This window comes from Macaca fascicularis, chromosome 2 (genome assembly GCF_037993035.2).
Source record: "Macaca fascicularis isolate 582-1 chromosome 2, T2T-MFA8v1.1".
Taxonomy (NCBI): Eukaryota; Metazoa; Chordata; class Mammalia; order Primates; family Cercopithecidae; genus Macaca; species Macaca fascicularis.
Window position 1 is genome coordinate 184,896,231 of NC_088376.1, and position 16,398 is coordinate 184,912,628.

Here is a 16,398-nt window from a genome sequence, read left to right on the forward strand (position 1 = left end):
GTACTGTCTTTCCATTTGGCTCTTCACAGAGTTTGCCAGCTTCTGCTTTTGTTGCACCATGTTTACATAGATTCGTGGTTGGTTATCTTTAAAGACTAAGCCATCAATAGTCTGGAGGTCAGGGCTAAGTTACTCAGGCTAATGACCTGGCTACTTGCTCTGCCCGAGAAGGTCAGGCTTCATAGTGGCCTTTAAGTGTAAAGGGTGTGGATTCTTTGTATTGTTGCTATGCCCATTAAACACGCAGTGAACAGAGTCCAGTAAGAGATGCCCTGAGTCTCCTGGACGGAGAAAGACCATGTTGTGCAGTGTTGTTCAACTGTGTATGTGTATGTGCATGTGAGGTTTTTTTTTTTTATTTTTTATATTTTTTAGACAGAGTCTCGCCCTGTCACCCAGGCTGGAGGGCAATAGCGCAATTTTGGCTCACTGCAACCTCCGCTTCCCAGATTCAAGTGATTCTCCTGCCTCAGCCTCCTGACTAGCTGGGATTACAGGTGCCCGCCACCACGCCCGGTTAATTTTTTGTATCTTTAGTAGAGACAGGATTTCACCATGTTGGCCAGGCTGGTCTCAAACTCCTGACCTGGTGATCCACCTGCCTCAGCCTCCCAAAGTGCTGGGATTACAGGCGTGAGCCGCCACGCCCCGCCACCGCATCCCATCCACATTTGAGCTTTTAACCAGTGGGCCTCTTCAGGCGAAACCTTGTGTCAATGCCCAAAGATGAAATAGGCTGAGTGGCTGTGGTTGAGGGATGGGCATGAGAGGGTGACGGTGGGGATCTTGGAGCCCTTATCTGCTGCTTGCCCCTACACCAGTGGCAGCCTGTGTGGTTCATCTGCAGACCCAGACTCCCAGGATGAGAGCACCCCTGTGATGGAAACACCGCTCTGTGGCTCAGGGATCTGACAGATCTGAGTTTGAATTCAGCTGCTCTCACTTATTAGCTGTATGTCCTTGGTCAAGTTATTTATCCAAATCTCAGTTTCCTCTTTATTAAAATGGAGATCATGATATTTACCTTGTAGGCTATGAGGATTGAAAAATTTTATTTTGCTGCCTCCTTTACAATAAAAATCTTTAGGTGGGGCGCGGTGGCTCACGCCTGTAATCCCAGCACTTTGGGAGGCCGAGGCAGGTGATCACCTGAGGTCAGGAGATCGAGACCAGCCTGCCAACATGGAGAAACCCCGTCTCTACTGAAAATACAAAATTAGCTGGGCGTGGTGGCTCATGCCTGTAATCCCAGCTACTCAGGAGGCTGAGGCAGGAGAATCACTTGAACCCAGGAGGCGGAAGTTGCAGTGACTGAGATTGTGCCATCGCACTCCAGCCTGGGCAACAAGAGCGAAACTCCGTCTCAAAAAAAAAAAAAAAAATCTTTAGAGGCAATATCTGTACGTCTGTCTTGTTTTCCTGTTGCTTCTTGTCAAATTACCACTAAATCAGTGGTTTAAAACAACATAAATTCATTATCTTATGTTTCTGGAGGTCCGGAGCCCAAAAGGGGTTTCTCTGGGGTTGCTGTACTGCATTCCTTCAGGAGACGGGGGGGGAGGATGTTTACTTGCCTTTTCCAGCCAGGAGGGTGGGGCAAATGTGTATGAAATCAATGAAATATACAGTCATGTGCCACTTGACGTTTTAGTCAACAACAGACATATGTGACAGTTGTCCCATGAGGTTATAATGAAGCTGAAAAATTCCTATCACCTAGTGTTACTGTAGCCGTTGTAAAATGTTGTAGTGTGAAGCATTACTCACGTGTTTGTGGTGATGCTGCTGTAAACAACCCTACTTCTTTGCTAGTCGTATAAAAGTGTACAGTGGGGTCCTGGGTTCTCCCATTCACTTACCATCACTGATGGGCTCGCCCAGAGTATGTAGATGTACCATGTTTTATTGTTTATACTGTATTTTTACTTGTCCACATTTAGATATGTTTAAGTACACAAACATCATTGTGTTACAGTTTTCTACAGTATTCAGTACAGTCACGTGCTGTATAGGTTTGGAGCCTAGGAGCAGTAGGCTGCACCATGTAATCTTGGTAGTACCCTATACTACCTAGATCTGTAAGTACACTTTGATGTTTGCACAGTGACAAACCACTTTTCTCAGAACATAACCCCATTGTTAAGTGACGTGTGACTGTATACATAAGAGTCTCACTCGGGCTGGCACAGAGACACTCAGTGAACGATAGTTATAATTATCAGTAAAGCATTTACTTGAAGTACTGTCAGTTTGTTGTCATTCAGGGAAAATTTGCAACCAAGATAGCTCTTATGAATATACATCATGATATATTCCTGTTGCTTAAAGCTCGTATTTCTTGAGCTCTTTCTCCAGGGCTCATGGTCTTAACCATTGCACTAGACTGACTCTTGTAGTTGCAGAGAGAAGATGAGCTGCCCTCCAGATTCCCTCTTTTCTCTGTAGGTAGCTGCTGTATGGAATGTTTCGGCCTGAGTGGGATTAGGAAGGAGGTAGCTCAGGGCAGGAGTAATGTGGGGAGAAGGTTTTGGTCCATTCACTTGGAATAGGGTGAGGGAGGCTCAGCTGCCTGGGAAAATGATGAATCTTTGATTACATCTGATTTTTCAGTTCAAATAAGGATTGTATAGTTTTTCAATTCATCCCAACATTCATTGAGCCTGTGTTGAGTGCTAGGTGCTTTGCTAGGGTAGGCTCTGAGAAAGACAAGAGGGTAAGATACAGACCCTGCGCCTGGGAGTACTCAAAAATTATCAGGAAGTGGGAAACTGGCAGATAAGATCATGTCATCCAATCACATGCCCATCATGGCCCTAAGAGCTTGGAAGCAGCACCTCTAACCCTCAGAATAATCCTGTAAGTTTTGGGGCTATGAACCTCCATTTTACAGATAAAGAAACTGAGACTTTGGGCAGGTAATTGCCAGATCATCAGCCAGTAAGTGGCAGTGTCTATGTGACTCTAAATTAAAGCTCCTACTGTTAACCACTGAAGCATGCAAGAGGGAGGAAGCAGGCTTCCCAGGCACAGGGTGTTACTATCCTTGATCCCTATATCAGGACAGGGTACTCTCAGGTGAGTCTAGTCTCAGCTTGAGAATGAAAAGATAGTTCCTCAGGCACTGAGAGCCCCTCGTGGATTGTGGTTAACAGTGACAGGCTCACGGACACAGAGAAGCTAGACTAGCTGCACATGACATGAGCCCAGCGTATCGACTGCGTCTTGAGGTCGCGGTTTCTCAAATGGCGAACTGAGACTCAAAGCCCCCATTTATCTCCCTGAAATAAAGAGGACTGAGAGGAATACTTATTAACTTCTCTCCCCTTTCCTATTGCTTCCTTTAGCCGGGTGATTTGTTGTACTTTCCCAGAGGAACCATTCATCAAGCGGATACTCCTGCGGGGCTGGCCCACTCGACTCACGTGACCATCAGCACCTACCAGAACAAGTAAACACGGCCTCCCGGCTGCGCACGCTAGGACAGCGCCGAGTCCTGGCCACAGCAGCCATGTTCGGGAGGGACATGAGGGAGTTGGCCCCTACCTCCTGTGCAGACCCCGGGGTTTCTGTGTCCTTTGCTGACTTCCACATTCCTTTGATGTCCCATGTATGTGACTGGCCCCTCTGGACTTGCCCCTGGGGACATCATGAACCTGACTCTATGTAGGACATGGGGCGTTGCCCAAATAAGAGAGTCCTATAGTTTGGAAAGAAAGAAACGAGCTGTGAGTACATCAGTGTGTTAGTGACGCCAGGCTGGGCTCGTACTCTCTCTTTTTATTTTTAGTATAAAATATATAGAACATAAAATATATCATTTTGAACCATTTTAAAGCATATATAGTTTGACATTAATTACAGTCACACTCTTGTGCAACCATCACCACTGTTCGTTTCTAAAACATTTTTATTCCAACAGAAACTCTGTACCCATTGAAATCTCTAGATCTCTTTTGAGGGGTTCTCTTTTTACAGTCCATGAAGTTAAAGTCGGACAGGCAGTCTGGAACAGCAGGAACTAAAGTGCATGTGCTGACAGCAGTTCCAATTAAAATCCTGTTTCATTTCAGCTAGTACCTCCTCACTGGGTGGCAGTGCTATGTGAGTTATATCCAAAAAGCAGCAACCTTGCTGGCCCAAATCATATTTAAAATACTAATCATGGCCAGGCATGGTGGCTCACTCCTGTAATCCCAGCACTTTGGGAGGCCGAGGGGGGCGGATCGCTTGAGGTCAGAAGTTTGAGACCAGCCTGGCCAACATGGTGAAACCCCGTCTCTACTAAAAAAAAAAAAAAAAAAAAAAAAAAACAAATATTAGCCAGGTGTGGTGGTGTGCACCTGTAATCCCAGCTACTCTGGAGGTTGAGGCAGGAGAATCACTTGAACACAGGAGGTGGAGGTTGCAGTGAACCAATCTCGCCACTGCACTCCAGCCTGGGTGACAGAGCAAGTCTCTGTCTCAGGAAAAAAAAGTACTAGTCATGAGTTAATGTGTTAAGCAGATACGTACTAGACATTGTTTGTTGCTGGGAATTCAAAGATTGTATTGAAGGGACTTTGAGAGAGCTTATACTTTGGAAGTGGTTGTAGAAGAGATGGTGTGATAAATTCTATTGTAGGTTTGCGGAGGAGACTCTTGGAGCTTAGAGGAATGCATTTAGCTAAGTAGGGGGGTTAGAGAAGGCTTCAGAAATAACACCAGTGCTGAGTGAGTCTTTAAGGATGAGTAAGTAGGGGTGGGTCAGCAGATCAGAGTAGGAGTGGACATTCTAGGTCCAAGGAATGGCAAGTCCCCTCCTACCTTCAAGGCCAGAACTTGCAAAACAAGTTAGTAAGCATACCTCTGCTTCTTCATCAGACTTTTCAGTGTGAATTTCACCTCTACATTTAAAAGACTTACTGGAGGAACTAGCTGAGGTCTGGCCCTAGTGTAGTGCTACCTTTCCCACAAGTAGAAAGCCCAAGCTTGTATTAGGCTTCCATTTTGAAAAATGCCCTCATCACTGTGGCTACGTAGGTTCCTTGCATCTTAAGGGACAGAAAGTCACCAAAGCCAGCTCAAGAAGCACAGAGTCACTTGAGGGAGTGAGTCCTAGAAACTATAGAAGGGCCAGGCCACGGAGAGGCTGGAATCAGAAGTCCATTCTGGATTCAGAGCAGTTCTGGACCACATAGTTTGGCCCTTTGAACATCGTGCATCTGCTGGTGTCCCATCATTAATGTTTCTCAGCTGCTCCCTTTCTGTAATTCTCTTTTCCATTTCTCTTGCTGCTACCAACTGGTTTTCTAGCAACTGGTGTTTTCTCCCTTCTATTCCTTCTGTAGCTTCTGTTTACTCATAACATTAAGCCATCACCAGTTGGTGCTCTGACCTCCCTCTATCTCATTGATCCTATTAGCTTTTGCTTCTGCTAAGGACCTGACTCACTCTCTGTTTCCCAGTCCCAAGAGTGAAGAACTGGCCGGCTGCCCCTGGGTCCTATTCATTTCTTCATTCAGCTGGGGCTGGAGAAGAGCTTCCTAAGTTACAGAAGTTGCCTGCCTAGGGTTGTGGGTGGGTACCATGATCAATGTGTCCAGGCTGGATTTTGACCTGTGTCTTGGTCAGTGATGCTGGAGCTAGAATGAGAAGATGTGACTTGCGGGCCATTGCTCCCCAGAAATGATCCTGTGCTTTGAGCCTAATGCTCCTTCAGATACCATGGAAAGGTGAATATTTGGGCCCTCCTCCTAACACCTCTCAAGGTAGCATTGTTGGAGTGTTTGGGGGTCTGCTGTATGTCGTTGATTTGGTGGTTTTACCAAAGTGAACCCTTCAAGAGATATTCCTAAATTGTGCGAAGTCCTCATGTCTATTCCGAATATTCTTAGAAGAGCACTATTTAACTTCTACTAAATTCCTCCACGAACTGTTGCTGTATGACTTCCACCTACAAAACCCTGCAAAGGAAGCACATATTTTATGTGCTGAGAGATCTGCATACGCCCTCCAGGTTGAGACTCAACGAAAGATGCAGGGTTGGATATCACATTAAGTCACAAAGCAGTGAGGCTGCCAGCTAGTAGACGTCTTGGGAAAACTGTCTCTCATGTGGCTTTTGTCCTCCTTTGCAACTTTTCTGGGAGGGAAGCATAACAGTGTTAATTTTGCTTACTGAGTGAGAAGTAAAAGTCATACTGTGAATTTCCATTTTCCACTCTCCGGCAGTTTGAAATCTGCTGGTGACACAGGGAAATGTTAAATTGCTAAGAAATGTTTAAAGAGAGCATCCCCACAGAGTGCGTTTCTTACACCGGCACACACTTAGGACCAGATACCCCAGAGAAAGCAAAGGTAATTGAATAGGGATGCTTGTCCCTCGATGTTATTTTTAGTCACTGGCTTCTATCCCCTGGTAAAACCACTGCTAGACATAATTGTTTTGGAATTATTGATGGTAGATATTTTATTCAGGAATAGCATCCCTTGCTGTAAGTGACAAGGAAAATGTAACATACAACTGTTCAAATAATTACACAATCCAGAGATCTTGCTGTTACCCCAAATTTCTGTTGTATTTATTGCACATAAAATTTGGTTTTAGGTCCTATAATGACTGTTTAAATTTCCTACAAATCTCCTCTCATAGACACTTTTGTTAAAAATTTGGTCTGTTGAACTTCCTGTTTTATGGAAGTCTATGGTTGATTTTCTGAGAGCTTTTAAGAGAAATCAGTATTGAAGCCTAGCTTCCCACTTTTAATTTTGCAAGTGAGCGTCTGGAATGGGGAGGGAGGACACAGGGTGGTTGATGAAGGTCTTAGATTTCCATGCTGAGTAATGTCCAATTAATGGAACTCAAAATGCCTGGACAGGGAAGCCATAATCCAATCTGTAGCTTTTGGCTTTACTAGCAATAACTATTTTATGTATATTTCGTCTGTGCTCACTGTTTTGGCTTTTTTTTCCCCCCCTTGGTGCATATCCTAGTTCATGGGGAGATTTCCTTTTGGATACCATCTCGGGGCTTGTATTTGATACTGCAAAGGAAGACGTGGAATTACGGGCCGGCATACCCCGGCAGCTGCTCCTGGTAAGGAGTAAAGGCAGCTAGGATGAAAGATGGTAGCTGCAGCCCAGGCCAGCTGAAGTCCTACCTTAAGGAGCCCAGGATACTTCTTCCTACATGAGCCAGGCTTGTCTACTGTGCTGCACTGCTGAGCTGGGTGATTTGCAGAATGAGTGGAGTGCCGTGTGTTACGTGGTGATCCAGAGAACTGTGATGTTGTCCAGACAGCTCTCTATTTCACAGTGGCAGTAGCAGGCAGTGTGAAAATGTTGGTTGAGTAAATGAATAATATGGCCAGGAGAACTGTAGATTTAGCACACATCAGATTACTAGTTAAGAGAGATTCACTGTACTGGAGATCCTGGCCTCGGTGTATTCATTGGCCTCCTGTTCTTTTATTACCTTTTGAAACCGGGGTGTTATTTGATTAGTTTTGAGATGAGTGGATTAGAGCTGAGTTGAGCAAAGGTTGCTTTCTCTGTCTGAAGCATTCGTCTTAGGACAGTGACCTGCTTTCCAAAAGGCAGAGCTTAGACTGTACCATTTTCTCAAGGATCTCTATTTCTAGACCAAATTCTGAAAATTTTTTGCAAACAACAGGCAGCTTAGAATTAACAGTGTTTATAAGGAAATGATGAGATATTCTTAGTGGCTCAGGTTGTCCCTTCCCCTTTGGAATGACATGGATTAATGTTCGTCCCGGGTGGCTGGCAGTTTTGCAGTCTACTGTGGAGACTGAGCTGGGCAGTAAGTTCTGCTGGCATCTGGGCCAGGACTCACTTCTGTGTTCCTAGCAGGTGGAATCCACAACTGTTGCAACAAGACGATTAAGTGGCTTCCTGAGGACACTTGCAGACCGGCTGGAGGGCACCAAAGAACTGCTTTCCTCAGACATGAAGAAGGATTTTATTATGCACAGACTCCCCCCTTACTCTGCGGGAGATGGGGCAGAGCTGTCAACACCAGGTGGAGCTTGCTGTTTTCTTCTGGGTGGTCAGAGGCTAATGCAGGATGTTTGCGGTTTTTCTGGGTAGGCGCCTCTTCGAACAGATGGAAAGTTTGAAGTGCTTTCATGTTAATGTGGACCTACATCCATCCTTAGTGTATGTGGTCAGACGAGATGTGCTGCACTCAACCTTTAGTAACCTGCATCTTAGAAGTCATTTGGAAAGAACTTGTATCCCAGCCTGATGGGAAATAAGAGCCCTGTCCTTTTGGGTGAGAAATATGTATATTTATAGGTACTCTGGTATTCATAGTCTTCAGGAAGTTTTAAAAATTTGAACATTGAAATAATATTGTTGGAATTAAGTCAGGGATGGGTTGTCTTTGTTTGTGTTGCTTAAAGGAATACGTGAGGCTGGGTAATTTATATAGAAAAGAAGTTTATTTGGCTCATGGTCTGCAGGCTGTACAAGAAGCATGGTGCTGGTATCTGCATTTGGAGAAAACCTCAGGCCACTCACAGTGGAAGGAGAAAGGGAGCCGGTATTTGCAGAACACATGGTGAGAGAGGAAGCAAGAGCGAGGATAAATGCCAGGCTCTTTTTAACACCAGCTGTCATGGGAACTAACGGAACAAGAACTCACTCACCGCCCCCGACCCTAGGGAATTAATCTATTCATGAGGGATCTGCTCCCCGCAGTGTGACCCAAACACCTCCCCTTAGGCTGCACCTCCATACTGGGGATCAAATTTGAACATGAGATTTGGATGGCACAAACATCCAAATCATAGCATAGGTAAAATGGGTGCCATCAGCCAGTGAGATTCAAGAAATGTCCAAGATTATTGTCAGCCTTCTCCAAGGTACAGGTGCCTAATTTATGACAGATTTAGCCTGCAGTTGATATAACATACTTCTGGATGGATGATATCATTGATGACTTCCAGATGGATGATGTCAATGTCCTATAGCAAAGACCACCAAGAACATACTCCTGAATTCAGACCAAATTGGATTTATTGACTTGGTGCAGTGGGAAGACCACACACCATTGGGGACTGCAGGGCATCTCAGTAAAAGGGTGTTAGAAAAGATTTATAGGACTCAGGTGTAAGGTGATTTTGGAGAGGGTTCAAGGAAGCAGGGCTTTGCTCTGGATTGGATGTTGTCAGGAAATGGAAGGGATTCTAGGATTAAGTCTCCTAAATGTTACCTGGTAGGTAGGAGGAGGGATGTATGAGGCTGAAGTTATCAGTGGTAAAGCAGACGTGGTCACTGATTAGCCAGAGTAGGGGGACGTTTGGTCAGTGTTGTGGTTTGGAATACGTTCTTGCCTTGCCTGAGTTTAGACATGAGTATGTATGGAGCGATGGTGTTTTGTCTTCACCTATCACGGTCACAGAGTGATCTCTGATGTTAGCATTCTGTGGAACTGCCTGTGTTCAACAGGGGAACACCAAGACCTAGCTGTGACTGCCAGGCCAGCTTTTTGGCTACTGTTCTTTCTCAGGGTTGAGTGAAAAGAGTATTTCTTACTAACTTTTATAAAACTCTTATTTATGACCAAGAGAGAACCACTGAGATAATCTATAAGGTCCCTTCCAACACTGATTCTGTATACATTTTTATTATCGTCTTTGGAGGAAGCTTAGAATTTGTTTTTGATTGTATCTATTCAAAATAGCAAATGTTTTACAAGCACATGGTTTAATCTTTAGCAGAACAGTTTGCTTATGCACCAGCTTATGGCCCAGATTACTTCAGTGTTTTCCTTAGCCATTATATTCAATAAAGTGATGATCCCTCACAAATCTTTCCCCACGCAGATGACCCTGTAAGGCTAGTCTGTTTTTATTTTGTATTGTTCCACTAAGTTAAATCCAATTTGGAAAAAAAAAATTTTTTTCTGTGGACTTTATTAGATGGCTTTTATAGGATACTATGCTTGACTTACATAGACTGAATAATTGACCAGGGTCACACACCTAATAATTGGTGGAATAGTGCAATTTTGAACTCAGGTCGTCCTTCCAGAGTCCACATGTTGAGCAAGAAGCTTGTAGAGGAGAGAAACTGGAGGAGTGAGTGTTCTGTGCAGAAAGCACCACAGCCTTATGTGCTGTGATACTTATGTGTGTGTACTTCGATGGTATTATTTTTGTCTATTTATTGTACTTATAAACTTACATTGGTATTTATCTAATTCTATGTCTGTCTTTACTGTAAGAATGAGCTCCATAACGATGTGAACTATAATATCAGTACAATGTTGGGGTAAGCAAAGTCCAGTTGGAGTGTATGCCATGTTTGGATTCACCTGTAAATTGTTAGTAAAAGTGTTTCCTATGTCTGTAAGCAAGTTTGAATCTGCCTGTTTCCTTTTTTGAAGGTCAGCTTTCTCTCTTTGGGGTTTTCTAGGTGGAAAGTTACCGAGGTTGGACAGTGTAGTGAGACTGCAGTTTAAAGACCACATTGTCCTCACAGTACTGCCAGATCAGGATCAATCTGTGAGTATCCAAGAGGGAGATTTCCGCTCTTCTCAGGGTGTTTTTCATCAGAGGCCTCGGTTATCAGATTAACCACTGGTCTCTGCCCATCTTTAGGAATCCACCTGCATTCAGTTTAATGCCATTTCTTCAGGTCAGATGATGACCAAATCTCACAGTTCCAATTCCATATTTTCCTGCCCTCATCCTCACAGAACATTCCTTCATTCCCTTTATGTGGTGACTGATGTCTAGTCTTTGCTTCCCATCCTACTTCAGGCCTTACTGTTCCTGCTTGGACAGCCACAGACCTCATTCATGAGTTTCCCAGCCCCAGTCCTCCACACTGTGCACATCTGTCTCTCTATGTGGTTTTGTGGATATTGCATCTACTTAAACTCTATCCTGTAGATCATGGACAACAAAGTCTATATTCTGTAACTTTGCTTCCTAGCCCAGTGATTCCCCAAACTGGCTAACTGATCATGGAGTCGATTGGAAAGCTTTTTAAAATTATAAATTCCTGAGTTTCATCTGGTCTTGGAGCCTTTGGATTTATGTTTTCATAGAGCTCCCTGTACAGTCCTAAGAACCATCTCATACCATATGGCTTTTCCCCATTCCTCCTAATCAGCTCTCTGAGGAGCTATCCTATGAATGATCAAGGGGGATAAGAGGGGTTCTCAACATGTCTCAATAACCAGATTTTCCAGCCGTCAGGGCCAGACTTGGAATGCTCAGTTTTTTAAATCCTACCTGCACTGTCTTTTTGGAATCAAAAGTACACATTCCTACATCCTTGTCTAAAAAAAAAAAAAACAGTGATTCTGATAACCAGTCAGTTTGAGACATTGTATGCTAGGCTAAGATTTTTTTGCCCTTATCTAAGAGGTGACAAAGAATGACTAAAGGCTGTGGAAGAGACGATAAACTGCACTGTGTAAGATGGGGGGTGAAAGGAGATAGGGACCATGTGGAAGGGTACTGTAATGGAAATGGAGTTTTTTGTAGATCACACAGCTGGTATTTCTCAGGAGTTAATGACTTCATGATGTTCATAAATTGTCAGTTTATACCTAGGAATGTCAGATGTTTTTGATTACAAAAAAGACAGTGCAGGTATGATTTAAAAAACTGAGCATGTCATTGGTAAGTTGATACATAAATCATTGCTTTTTCATTAAATCCTGAGGATGCTCTTCCAGGTGGCACTCCAGCTGTTTTAACAACTTATTGCCACATACAAATAGTAACCTGTGGTGACTAATGAAGTGTAGACATTGTGTGGATGCACACACCCATCACTTTTTGCCAAAAGGATTCTTTACAGTTTTCAGTAAATTTCACTTGAACACCAAGGCTTTTAAGATTTTTCTTGATGTTGACCTATTGGAAAACCTTTCTAGCACTGACATCCTCAGTGTTGTGTTGTTGATGGCCTAATGCATTTATTTTTTTCCCAAAGGATGAAGCTCAAGAAAAGATGGTATACATCTATCATTCCTTAAAGAATAGGAGAGAGACACACATGATGGGGAATGAGGAGGAAACAGAGGTTTGTTCCAACTGAAAACAAATGCCTATCCTGTGCCTTGGGTGGTGGTTGGGAAGAATGGATTATTTTTGATTTATAGGTAATATGCTTTTTATGGCTGCACTGTGGACTTACCATTTTGCACTACTCACAGAGCTCCTTCATGGGGATGATTAAGTCAGACATTTCTGTGATACATGCACACCAGTTTTAAAGCTTACTAGCTGGGACCTGTAGCCTTATAGGAATGGTATAATGTAAAGCATTTCAAATTACTAATATCACTTACTACATAAATTAGGATCCCTTTTATATAGAAGTTGGCATCTTTTATGTTATCATCTAATTGTAGCATATCTAAAATACTCATGAAGGGTATCAAAAATAATGTATTGAGAATAAATTTACAGGAAAATGCCACTTCAGTGACATAAGTAGTATACATATTTTTGACTAATTAATGTATCCTTTTTCAGTCTCATGGACTTCGCTTTCCTTTGTCACATTTGGATGCACTGAAGCAAATTTGGAACAGTTCCACTATTTCTGTCAAGGACCTGAAACTTACTACAGATGAGGAAAGGGAAAGCCTGGTATTATCCCTCTGGACAGAATGTTTGATTCAAGTAGTCTAGTGCCTTTGCCGAATCAAATGCTACTATTTTATATGCACATATTAAAAGAAAAGCAAAGACCTGAGCCGAGGAGAGGATGAATTCAAGTTTCCTTACCTGCGTATCTATTAACATGAGACCTCCCTATTATAGGTGGTCATTTGGCCAAGTGTACTAACAGGGGCACATGAAAGAACAGCAGATTATCAAGTGTCTCAGAAAATGAAAAAACCATATTTTGACAAGTTTATTTAATCCAGTGTGGTAGAAAAGGCACAATTCCAATGTATCATTTAGAATTGAATGTCATTAACCTGGCTTTGTTCTTTGGAAGAAACAACTTCTTTAAAGAGCTGCTTTGGCTCTAGAAAAATTTCCAACAATTAAAATAAAAAATTTTAAATTGTTTTTTTACAATGAAAATATACATACCTTTGTGTATAGACAAGCCCATGCCCACTAAAAGTTATCCTGTAACATAAATTTTATTAAATAATACTCCCCCACAATGAGAGGCACACAACACCTGTGGACAAAAGGGAGTTACAGAGGCTGCTTAAAAGATGGAGAAAAGCCTGAAATTGAGGGAGGAAAAAACCCAGTATTTACATGGAAAAACTAAGTCTATAAAAAATACTCAAAATAGTGGGTCTTCGAGTTTAAAATACTCACTGTTATTTTACATTCTAAAGTGCATATAGGTTGATATTTTTTAAAATATCACCAGAGAATTTAATCTTTATAAAAATAGAGCATTTTTCTGCTTTCTGGCAAAAGTTGGGGATAAAAGGAAAAGTTGTCTTAATGTAAGTCTCAATCCCATTCAGCAGGAAAAAAACGCTTGTGAATTGTGCAGTAAAAGGTGGTAATGACTACTGGAAGCCAAGTCAAAGGTGATTTCCTGCCTGAGTTTACTTAAATAAAAGTTACTTACCATGGGAGTGAAGAAGTGAGGCTTCTATTATTTAGTAGAGAAATCAACTCCACATTTATTTAAAAAGATGGTAAGGTCAAGGTTCAAATGCTACTTTGTTTTAATTTGGACATTTGAAATTTCTCTTCACTTGAGGCAAAAAAAAAAAAAAAAAATTGCCTCTCCTTAAATCTAGGATGAAGTGTCAGCGTGGAGACAGGTAACCACTGTTGTAGAGTCTTGTCACCTAAAGGGATGTCTTGGTTAACATGTAAGAGTGCAAGTTTGGTCATAGGTTATTTGTACTGTTCTAGTTTGAAGGACTGAGGAAACAATAGCTACAGAAAATACTTTACTACTTGCGCCTTATTCCTAACAAAGCTGATGTCCCTGCCTGGGGTTAGTTACAAGTAAAAATAAATACTTATGAGGTGTGTTATAAAAGTCTCAGTATAGAAACCTTAAAGTTTAATATATATTTTCAGATGTTGCTAAAAAATTACTCATCTGTTTGCAAAAGTATGACTTGACCTATAGGAATCTGTTCCCTTATGCTTTGTACTCATACAAGCATCTAGGTAGGATATTAATAAATACTAAGGATAACAGCATCACCAGTGTCCAATAACAGGCCATCAGGAATAGGATTCACGTTTGGTGGATAGGAGAGAAAATAAACACTTCAGGAAACTTGCTCACCACAGCTGGAGATCAGGAATAGAACCTTTGCCAGACATCATAATATTTTCTTTATAGGAACACTGAGTAATGGCAAGAATATTTTGAGCTTTTCCATGGTTAAGAGCGATAGTCTCAGAGGTTGGAGAGAATGTTCATTCTGCTCAGTGATCCAGGAGTGTGAGGATAGTAGCTTCCTTTCCATGTCTACGAGACAATGACAGATGTGAGTTTCCTCCTCCTTCACTCTAGGGATGTTGATTCTCTCATAATATTTCAATGTCCCATTTCTGTGTTTCTTCTCCCTCCAGGGGCTGATTTACAATTACATGAGTCTTGTCACAATAATTTCCTCCTAAAATAGAAATTCCAAAAGAAAAGATTATTTGTTCAGGCAGGTGCTTAGCAATTTCACAATTTTCACAAGCTTCTGTTCAGCTCACCATTTCAGTGGATTAATGTGTCATTTACAAAGAAGTCTGAAATGAGAAGCTGAGTCTGAACAGGCTTAGCCATTATTCACCTCAAATTGGACCTTATTATGACTCAAATTGAAATACTAAAAGGTATAATACATGATTGTGTAAGCGGCATGCCTTAACAATGCGATTCTTTACAACAGAGTGCTCTGAGAGAACTCTAGCTGAATGTCAGGTACTGTGTTTTTGTTTCTACACCAACAAAACTGACTAACCCAATTAAAGCAACAGCCATGAATAATACTGGCCCTGACCTTGCTGAATTCAAAAACAAGGTTAATTGAGACCTACCATAAATTAGAGCTGAGTGTTTGAAGGACCATGGCAATTCCTGGCGAAAAGCTGGAGATGTTTCTAAGAAACAGATGATATTCATGGGTTTATGGTGCTTCGAATTTAGAACTGTTCTGAGTTCATGTAGCAAATGCAAGTTTTACAACTGTACTAATGAACAAAAACCCTAAGCTTTGTTGTTTGGCTTTTTCTGCTAATTGTTTTGTTTGTATAACTGCCTGTCTTAACTTTTTTTCAAGCATAATTTTAAATGATGTAACATTTCTCTTATACATAAGGATTTCCTTTACCCAAAATGAGGAGATGTGGAACTGAAACTAATATCCAGGGACCCAACATTGGGTATCATTTTATAAAGGCCCACCTTTAACATCGAGGACAAGTTGATCACTGAGATAAGAGCTGATAGTTCCATTTTGATTCAGTCTCCACTTCTGCCTGAATTGCCCATGTTCAGTCCATAGAGCTACTTTAGCTCCAGGTGTGTCCCGGCCACCAATCACATCAAGACATGTATCACTGGCCTAAAAGGGTTAAGAAATGATTAATTGGCAGTACTGTGTTTGCTAAAGTAAGTTGAATTAGGTCCCTTTTCTCTTAGGTAAACAAATCATAGACCTGAAGTATGTATGTCTTGTCTAAAAAAAATACTATATAGTATAATTTCAGTAAGCCTTTTTTAATGTCTTCTTTATGGCTGTGGGTAGGAAATGGTACAGAAATAAACCAACTGAAATAGAGGTACTTGTTTTTAATAGGATGTCTACGTCTGACACAGATGTTCAATAAAGATTTGCTGAATTGGAATTAAATGTTAAACCCTTGTTTGCTTAAAATGTATTATGCTGAACTTGGTTTTCTTACGAAAACATTGCATGATGGGCTAAAGATATCCAGAAAATAATTACTTTTAAATGTTTTTCATTTTTGAAGCATGAAAAAAAGAAGATAATCCATTGGTGATACAATAAAACACAGTTTGAATGTTTTAAAACTAGTGTTCTATTCCCAATGCATTAAACATAATGGGAGGGTCATAGAAAAGAACAACCCTAAATTTTATTTTCTAAGCTTCTTCCAATAACAGCTTTCTTTTTCTACTGCTTCTTTTATATACTTTGAAAGTGAAAGGGTTTCAACCTATTTAGAATCAGACATAGCTGATTTTATCTGGGCCATCAAGTAAGGAACGTCTTGCAAAAGCACATTGTCCAGCTTAGATCTGGTGACTTATACCATTGGTTGTAAATAAAAAATCACTTAGGTATATCCATAGTATGTGATAACCTTTGTGTTTACTTAAAAATTGAAACTGGATTATCTAGATCAAAAAATTAAGTCAATTTTATATAAATGTTTTAGTAATATATGGCAGTATTTTTATAATCAACACCTGTTTCTA

The 16,398-nt window shown here is 41.4% G+C and overlaps 2 protein-coding genes across 27 annotated transcripts in view; one reads left to right on the forward strand and one right to left on the reverse strand.

The window, feature by feature from the left end:
- RIOX2 (ribosomal oxygenase 2) overlaps positions 1 to 15,990 on the forward strand; it is a 30,456-nt gene extending 14,466 nt beyond the window's left edge. For 6 of the 25 annotated variants that reach the window (XM_065539277.2, XM_065539276.2, XM_005548358.5 and 3 more), the window contains 6 exons: positions 3,345 to 3,448; positions 6,973 to 7,075; positions 7,846 to 8,017; positions 10,417 to 10,505; positions 11,950 to 12,039; positions 12,495 to 15,990. In XM_065539277.2, the coding sequence (XP_065395349.1) occupies positions 3,345 to 3,448; positions 6,973 to 7,075; positions 7,846 to 8,017; positions 10,417 to 10,505; positions 11,950 to 12,039; positions 12,495 to 12,653 (717 nt within the window). In that variant the 3' untranslated portion in view covers positions 12,654 to 15,990. Of the gene's footprint in view, positions 1 to 3,344; positions 3,449 to 5,444; positions 5,712 to 6,972; positions 7,076 to 7,845; positions 8,270 to 10,416; positions 10,506 to 11,949; positions 12,040 to 12,494 lie in introns of those variants that run through there. The other 19 variants (XM_065539278.2, XM_074033635.1, XM_005548359.5 and 16 more) reach the window with 9 other exon arrangements.
- Positions 12,869 to 16,398, reverse strand: part of CRYBG3 (crystallin beta-gamma domain containing 3) — a 124,088-nt gene continuing 120,558 nt past the window's right edge. For both annotated transcript variants that reach the window (XM_045385348.3, XM_005548357.5), the window contains 2 exons: positions 15,361 to 15,520; positions 12,869 to 14,578 (listed from right to left, as the gene is read on the reverse strand). In XM_045385348.3, the coding sequence (XP_045241283.2) occupies positions 14,490 to 14,578; positions 15,361 to 15,520 (249 nt within the window). In that variant the 3' untranslated portion in view covers positions 12,869 to 14,489. The remainder of the gene's footprint in view (positions 14,579 to 15,360; positions 15,521 to 16,398) is intronic.